Below are 8,792 nucleotides of genomic sequence, written 5' to 3'. Positions count from 1 at the left end.
TTGATCTTAAATTTGTTTTTTAATTATATTTTTTCACTTGGCTCGTAATAGATTTCAGCTGAAAATAAAAATCATGGTTCTTTTATGTTATTCAACCATAAATAAATTAAGTATGAAAAGTAAAAAAAGTATAAAATAATACATAACCTATGATAAGTTTAAACAAAAATCAGTGACAGTGACATCTATTTTGTACGATGGTGGCATTAAATTTAATTTGGGGAGTTTATTTTTGTTTCATAGATGGTTCTATAAACTAACAAGCAAATTCTGGATGAAGAATTATAATCTAAGGTGTCCATTCCAGATAGGAGTGTGAAATGTATGCAGAACTCTCAATAAAATTCTATTTTTGAGCTCAAAAGTTTATTTGGGTTTTTTTCTTCTCAAAAACCTATTCCTATAGAAAAGACATCATTAAAAGAAGGTTTACAACTCTTTTAATTAATGATTCTGTCTGGATTATTTATTGCTAAAATTTACAAGTTTCATATTTCCTAAAACAGTTTATTTTATGTAAAATACTAACTGTATATGATAGAGCATCCAGCGTTAACAGTGACCCAGACGCTTCTCAAGCAATATCTGGCAACTCACGGTCCACGTCGTCATTTCCGAGGTAAAACACCAGGGTCCGCTCGATTTATCTCCTTGCTCCGCCAGCTACCTTTCTAGTTGTTTGAAAGGGCAGTCATGTTATCTCCCTTCCACTTTAGCCTCCTCTTTAGAACAAACTCGGAGCTAATGTTTGAAAACCTGTAGCTTTTTTGCTGCAAGGGATTAAATAGTGAGGGAACGTTTGGGGACGTAGGGTCCAATTGAGGGGAGCGAAGCAGCACATTTATTACACCAAAATGGCAACCCCCTATGTCACAGATGAATCTGGTAAGACAGTGGTGCAGGTGGCAAACCTATTTTAAAGCGAATCTAAATCCACTTTATTCACATATTTTACTCTCTTAGTTCAGCTTTTTTTTATTCTTTCATCAGCGGATCGATAGTTATTTTGCGCCATGCAGTCGACTCTACTAGTGTTTTGCTGTTTTAGCAGCTCATGTTGCTGCTAACTTAACATTTCTCATCGAGCGACAGTTAGCTTGTTGCTGTCGCTCTCGAGGTTTATTACATATAACTGAACGCTTTGTATAACCATTAGTGACTCAAAAGAAAGACTTTTGTGGCCACAGATGTGTTTTTGTTTGTTTTTAAAGCGTAGTTTTCGCCTTTATTTATGTGCAGTTATTTGCCTGATTCTGCATTAGCAGGCTAGCATTAGCATTGTCACTAATGTGACGAAAGCGACAGCAAACAAACTATGACGACATTTTACTACCGCTAGAGCTCCATCAAACCTATTATTTTTAAGCAAACCCCTTTATTTTTTCCTCTCTCTCTGCGTCTGTACATGAACGCATTGAGGTTCGCTGGATTCTAAATGAAAAAATAATTGCCTTTTCGTGTTCTGCTTCCAATTATAGTTTTAAATTGAGTTATTTTTTATTAGTATGTTTTTAGGGCTTTGTTAAGTGGCCTTTTATTTATAAGAAAACAAATGCAATTACTTTACCAAAAATAACTTTTATAAATAAAAATTTCCCTTGATATTATTCCTTTTTATGTATTAAATTAGGCGTCTACTACAACTACATATAGATATATATTACAACACAATTCTTTTATTGTAAAATTGTTTTTAGAAATAAATCTTTATTTCCCCCGCAAATCTTCCCCCTTGCAAATTATGCTATATTTAACTGCAGTTTTTTGTGGTAAGTTTGAAACATTTGAGATTGCTGCCCTCTGCTGGTTGAAATGGGTTTCCGTTACCATGGAGACGTGCCGTAAATTGTTACTTTAGGCTTGACGCAGAATAAGGAACCCACAGTCCTCATCTGACCTGTAAAACTTAACTAAGGACTTAAAAAAACAGATTATACACCTCAATGTAAATATTTTTTGTGGTTGGAGTTTCACATTTTTATTGGCCCTTGCAATTTAAAAAAAAAATCTTGCAAGTATTTTCAAGTTAATAAGCAATTTGGGTGCAAATCTGTATTGATTTTAGATGTAGATTTGAGAAACTGCAAAACATATGGACATAAGCTTTATGAGGCAATGCTTAAATGGAACTGGAGCTCTAAAGCAGAGCGAGTATCTGATGTTCTACCTACTGCTGTCCAGGAAAATACATTGCTGCTACCCAGCGTCCCGATGGAACATGGAGGAAGCCAAGACGGGTCAAAGAGGGTTACGTTCCCCAGGAGGAGGTCCCCGTGTAAGTGTATTTTCCCTAAAAGTGGCAGTCATGTTGACTGATTTCAGACCAAGCCAGAAACTGTCTCATACCAAGAGCTGATCATTTAGTGTAGGTTGATATGAGAATTTGTATTCAAGCTGCATATTTGATGCATAACTTGGTGGTTTAATGTAAGTAGCCTCTTGGAGAGACTAAAGTTCAATATATGGAGAGACATTGTTTCCCTAGATTTTATTAGATGTCTTAGCATTTATTCAAATAGACAAGAAACAAGAAATATTCCCTCCCCCATCATTTAAAGACACAGAAAAAGAAATGATCCTAAAAGCTTTTCCTAAATTTGTACTGATGTTTATACAGTAAAAAATGTAATGAAAATCTTCTCAAAATATCCTTAAAACTAATCTTTTTGAGTGTTTAAGCTAATGTAAAAAAGGGAGAATGTTTAAAGAAAGTAAATTGAAAAGAAATGGAAGAAATCTCATACATAACTCATTCCATTCATTGGTCAATTTTCAAAAAAGTCCTTATTTGTATATTTAAAAGCATTTTTTCAGGGAGATATTCCCATGTTGTGTTTGTTTGCAGTTGACATACTGTAAATACATCGCCAGTATTAACACAGATCATTTCGTTGACACTTTTTGTTTTTTTTATTATTTTATTTTATTTATTATTAAGTCTGAATGCTAGAAATGTTTTTCTCTATTCTCATCATTCCCACAGTCTTTATTTTTGTTTTTTTGCTTAAATCAAACAGTTTTTAAATGGTACATAATCAAACTCCCAACTAATAATTATAATAATAATAAAAAAAGATGTTTTGTTAGTTTTAAAATGTGAAGCTTCCTGCTTTCTGTTGGTTTCTTGCAGTGTTTAGTCGTGGTGCAGATGCTGAGTGTCTATGTCCATTTATGAATTCAATCTTAAGCAATCAATCAAACTATTCAGATGTGCTGGGATAGGTCAAAGACGTCAATCAGACTTAAAGAAGACATTCTCACTTTAGTGCAGACACACACAGCCTGTGCATAGTTTGCAAACTTCCAGTTTTCAGAGCAGAAGTCATTTGAATGTTGCACAGGCATTTCTAAGAGCACACCATAGGGATCCTGGTGCATTTGGGACTTTAAAAACTTTCCCTCTGTGGGCTTTTCCTCACATTTCATGGCTCATGTGTTCATTGTACAGACCTTAAGCCTGTAAAACAAGTCCACAAAGTAAGAACGGAAAGAAAAACAAATGTATGTTCATGAAAATACTTGTATAATCCAAAGTGAATAAATTTGTCGTTTTATTGTCTTTCTGTTATTTTAGGTATGAAAACAAGTATGTCAAGTTTTTTAAGAGCAAACCAGACCTGCCTCCAGGACTCAGTTCCTCTGAAGCGGCTCAGCAGCAGCAGAAGACGACTCCCGCCAGTGCGGAAAGCGAAGCAGCAGGTCTGTCCAAGTCTGCCAAACGCAACATGAAGCGCAAAGAAAAGCGAAAACAGCAGCACCAGGACCAGGATGGGGAGGCGGAAGTGGAAGCTGTGAGCAACGCTGTGGAAAATGTCTCCATTTCGGAGAGAGATGAGCCGTCAAGCAAAGCAGAGCCAGCAGTCCCTGTGCCGTCTCTCCATGACTCCCCAGAAACAGCAGCTGAGAGGGTCAAGAAGATTAAAAACCTGAAAAAAAAGCTGCGACAAGTTGAGGAGTTGCAGCAAAAAGTGGACTCTGGAGAAATAAAGCAGCCAACAAAGGATCAGCTGGAAAAGCTGGGCCGGGCGGAGGCATTACGAGAGGAGCTCGAGCAGCTGGAGTGTGACTCTTAAAGCAGTACAGGACGAGAGACGAGTCAGGCCGAGCAGAAAGACTTCAAACCGGAGAAGGACCTTTGCTTGACACCTAACATGCCTCTACACCTCTCAGCACTCATGAAGACTGGACGCAAACATCTTAGAACATCTGCGTGAAGTTTCACATCTGCACAGTACAAAAAAAAAATACTTTGTTTTTTTTAAGACACCCGAGAAGTATTGTGATCTCTGCAGCTGCAGCAGCCAGGCCCATCTTTTATAAATGCATTTTAAATTGTAATTAGTTTTGTGCTCGTTTGTTCTTCCTATTTTTTACCTATCGTGTAAAATAGACTCACAAAGTAAAAAAATAAAGACAAATTCTGTTTCAGCGAAAATGGCTTATTTTACCCATCTGTATTTAGAAATGTCTATTTTTATTAACCATGACACACCCTACTTCATGTGTTTCTAGTTCTTCCTAATAAAACCTACTCCACCATAAAGGTCTTTGACATGATTGTAAATGAAAAATTCAAGATTGCCAAACATGAAAGGAAAGAATTTCCATTTCAACTCCTATTTCTGTAATTAATCTAGTAATGATTAATTACTAGATCTTGATACGAAAAGACACTTGGATACAAATGCATTAAGACACTGTTAATAAAATACTGTTTTTAATGGTATGATTTATAACTGAAGGATTAGTGTTTGAGCAGATCTTTATTACTGTTATTGTGCTTTTCAAATGAGAAAACACTAGTAAGAAAATGGGACGTATCAATGTTTACTTCCATCATGGATGCTGACTTTAAAAATTGTGTCCAAGTGGTTTAGTTTTGTTTTCAGATTTAGCTGTAATCTGTTATTTAAAATATTTATTAAATGCAATATTTCATCTGTTTCAGTGTGTGAGGGATCGAGCAGCCAAAGAGGACAACAGAAGTTTATCAAAAATGAAAATTTTAATTTTCTCAAAAAATGTAAAAAGATGAACAAACTGGGCCCGTAAAAGAGGTCAACAGAAACATAATTAACTCAGGCAATAACTTTAACTTAACCAACTAAACAGACCAAGTAACAGAAACAAACTGACCTCCCCAAAGACACAACAGGGGAACATATATAGTGGCTGATCAGACCACTTGAGAAACATGGGGGGGAACTAACATGACTACAAAAGACATTTAACAAAGACTATAAAGACAAGACTATACACAAAACTTGGCCTCTTAGTGGAAGAGAAAATTCATCAAAAGTGGAACAAAATGAATAATGAACAGAAGCAAAGCAAATAAACATTAAATAAGTCCATTGGTTTCTCCCCTGGAGGCTTCAGTAGATGGTGCCTTCCTAATTGCCTGGCTGGAGTATTTAAAGGCTGTGAAGACTTGAGCTCCTCCTTTGCCAGTCCTCACAGCACAGCTCCAGGAACAGAACCTCAGCCACACCCGTAGCGACCAGTAGCCCCCTCAGCACTGGCAACTCAAAAACAGGTGACATTAATTAAACAAACCAAAATAAGTAAACTAAACAAGTGTCCATGTGCTAGAAATTATTGAAAATAAATAAATGTATATTTTAACTCAAATGTGTGCATTTATTTAAGAATAAAGAATCTGAAATAATAAAATTAAAAAGAAAGTGTGCAATGCTGAAGGGAGGTTACCGCCATGTTGTTTGTGGGTGTGGCAGGGTATGCTGCCATCACACAGTGACATTGGTCAACTGTTCTGCTGTTAATAAAAGAACAACTTGTCTTTGTTTAAAAAATTCAAATACTAAAACTTTACACATATGTTTACAATGAATCAGCTAATACAAAAGACACAAACCAAATAATTGTGTATAAAACTTTTTTTTTTACATTCATAGAATGCTTTTTCCTTTATATGAAAATAGAGGATTAAGTGAGGCATATTTAGTTATTTTTAGTTTAGATTCATAACTTTACTTTCTTTTTGAAGAAGAAGTATAGTGACCCACATCATGATACTAATAAACAGCACTGTAAATGGCGTATACTTATATAGCGCCTTTCTTCCTACAAGGCCCAAAGCGCTTTACAGTCACAGACCCATTCACCCAGTCACACACACATTCACTCACACATTCACACACTGGTGGTGGCTCCGCTGCCAAACACAGTCGCCTGCCTACCACCAGAGGCAAGGTGGGGTTCAGTGTCTTGCCAAGGACACTTCGACTCATGGGCGTGCAAGGCGGGAATCGAACCTGCAATCTTACGATCATGGCTCGACCGCCCTACCGCTGCACCACTGTCTGTTATTTGTGTCAACATTTTCTATAAATCCATCTAAAACTAAAGGGGTGTTTTTTAACATGAGCTGTAATGGTGGTTTTAGAAATTATTTCTTTGTTTTTCCTGACAAATCTGAAGATTAATCATTATTGTTTTTCTACTGTGCGAAGTAAACTTGCTTTTATGAAAGTGATTTTTGCATTCCCACTTTTATTTTCATTTTTATTTCCGGTGCTTCCTCAGCTGGAACCTCTCCCTTTGGGTCAGCAGCCGCTGCAGCTCTAGATGGGGACCTGCATCCCCGCCTTGCTGTGGCAAGGCTGGTCCCCGCCTGTGATGCTGCATCTGGCAGCCTATGCATTTATTTACAGAGAGGGAGGTTCCAATTATTAGTGTTTCCAACATCTTGTTTTCGTGCTCAGGTGTGAAAGGAGTGGGGGGTTGTATGTGAGTATGGGGAGGGGGGCTCTATTTTTATTTTTTATGCTTGTTTATTTTAATTTTCAAGCTATTTTTTTTGTTATTTGTTTTGTTTTAATGTAAAGCACTTTGTGTTATGTCTTATATGAAAAGTGCTTTATAAATAAAGTTTGGTTGATTGATTGATAAATCACAAGTTTCCATCTGGCAGTCTGCTGGATGGGTCTGGATTTGGAGGTTTCCAGGAGAACGGTACATTTTGGACTGTATTGTGTTGAGTGTGAAATTTGGTGGAGGAGGTATTATGGTGTGGGCTTGTTTTTAGGAATTGGGCTTGGTCGCTCATTTTCAGTGAAAGGAACTCTGAATGCTTCAGCCTGCCCAAACATTTTGGACAATTCCAAGCTCCCAATCTTGTGGGAACAGTTTGGAGTGGGCCACTTCTTCTTCCTACATGACTGTGCACTAGAGCACAAAGCAAGGCCCTTAAAGATATGGACGACAGAGTTTGGTGTGGATGAACTTGACTGGCCTGCACAGAGCAAAGACTGAGAGCCAGGCCTTCTCCACCTACATCAGTATGACGTAACCAATACACTTTTGGAAGGATGGTCAAAAAATCCTATGAACACATTTGTGGACAGCCTTCCCAGAAGAGTTGAAGCTGTAATAGCTGCAAAAGGTGGACCAACATCATATTGAACTCTACGAATGGGATGGCACCGCGGTTTAAATGTAAGTCAAGGCAGGTGAGTGAATACTTATGATAATATAAAGTACAAGCGTGGAGGGAGAAGCACAAAGTTAATTACATCTTGTGCAATCTAATCTTCAAGAGATAAGCAACTGCAAAACCATGTGGAGAACATAGATTGACTGCATAGTATGATGGTGTGAAGATGACTCTAGTGCTAAGGAAGATGAAGAGGAAAAGGGTAGAGCAACTGGTGGGAGTTGATTACTTAGGGTCAACAGTTTAGAGCAATAGAGAATGTGGGAAGAGGAGAAGAAGAGATGTGTGACAAAAACGTTTTCAGAGGAATGAAAGGAAAGATGAGGAAAACTATGGTGAGAGCAGCTCTGGGAAAGAAGAGAGGCAGAGATGAAGATGGTGAGCGTCTCTATGGGAGTGACCAGGATGGATGGGATCAGGAAGGAATCCGTCAGAGGATCAGGTCATGGTAGACGTTTGGAAGAAAAATGCAGGAAAGCAGATTGAGATGGTTTAGACATATTGAGAGGAGAAACAGTAATGATGCTGGGTAAAGGATTCTGGAGATACCAGGAAAAAGGTCTAGAAAACGTCTCTGTCTAAAAAAAACCGAAACAATATGATCTCCGAGGTGGGAAATACGGAGATTCGTAGAATAATTTTGTCTCTTATCTTTGGTACATTTTTAGTAAATTTAATCAAGAAAAGGTTAAGAACAGAAAATACTCAAACATATACAATACAATGTGAAAATAAGTATTTCAACTGTAATCAAACAGAATGGTGGTAAAAACATGAGCCATGGCAATAATCTCTTCCATAGGAAAAAATACTTAAACTCGGTTTATAACAGAAATATGGTAGAGGGAAGCAGAAAAAGACATCCCAGAGAGAACCTTATGGATGATTTTGCAGCTTTTTTTGTCTTCCTCCAACTCACTGGACTGGAATGTCCCTGGATGGTTGGAAAACATAAAATCTTACACCTCTTATCACGACTGACTTCCTCTCCTACGGAAATTTGGGTCAGGGAGAGAGAAACCCATTCCTTATGGACTGATTCAAACTCGGCAGGATTTGGAGTTTTGTAAAAATAAAATAATGGAATGGACCATTAAAAAAGTAACTCCTAACCATCTAACCAGTCAGAAGAATGTCTGAGATAGAAATAAAATGAAAACAAAAAACCTTTCTCAAGTTTTGTACTTTCCACCTTAGACAACTGACATGACTTTATCTTAGAAACATTAAAATCTGGAAGAAAAAATGAAAACACATTTAAAAAAATATTTTCACCACATTTGAAAAACAAAATGGATTAGCCTTAATCCCAATGTCAACAGTAACAATGTGGGGT

The 8,792-nt window shown here is 37.2% G+C and overlaps 1 protein-coding gene across 1 annotated transcript; it reads left to right on the top strand.

The window, feature by feature from the left end:
- The first annotated feature begins 628 nt into the window (after positions 1–628).
- pym1 (PYM homolog 1, exon junction complex associated factor) lies at positions 629–4,543 on the top strand. The gene is made up of 3 exons (XM_004070873.4): positions 629–885; positions 2,182–2,275; positions 3,575–4,543. Exons 1-3 carry the CDS (start codon positions 855–857, stop codon positions 4,071–4,073), a joined length of 624 nt encoding a protein of 207 aa, XP_004070921.1. The 5' UTR covers positions 629–854; the 3' UTR covers positions 4,074–4,543.
- The last annotated feature ends 4,249 nt before the right edge of the window (positions 4,544–8,792 follow it).

The sequence above is a fragment of the Oryzias latipes genome, chromosome 7 (genome assembly GCF_002234675.1).
Source record: "Oryzias latipes chromosome 7, ASM223467v1".
Taxonomy (NCBI): domain Eukaryota; kingdom Metazoa; phylum Chordata; class Actinopteri; order Beloniformes; family Adrianichthyidae; genus Oryzias; species Oryzias latipes.
The sequence above is the reverse complement of the archived record's forward strand: the minus strand, read 5'-3'. Positions and strand labels throughout refer to the sequence as shown.

What these genes read in the sequence shown, in the direction of transcription:
- pym1 (XM_004070873.4), top strand. Translation starts at nt 855, where the DNA reads ATGGCAACCCCCTATGTCACAGATGAATCTG. An exon ending in CTATGTCACAGATGAATCTG is followed by an intron (nt 886 to 2,181) that starts GTAAGACAGTGG and finishes ACTGCTGTCCAG; the next exon opens with GAAAATACATTGCTGCTACC. An exon ending in CCCCAGGAGGAGGTCCCCGT is followed by an intron (nt 2,276 to 3,574) that starts GTAAGTGTATTT and finishes CTGTTATTTTAG; the next exon opens with GTATGAAAACAAGTATGTCA.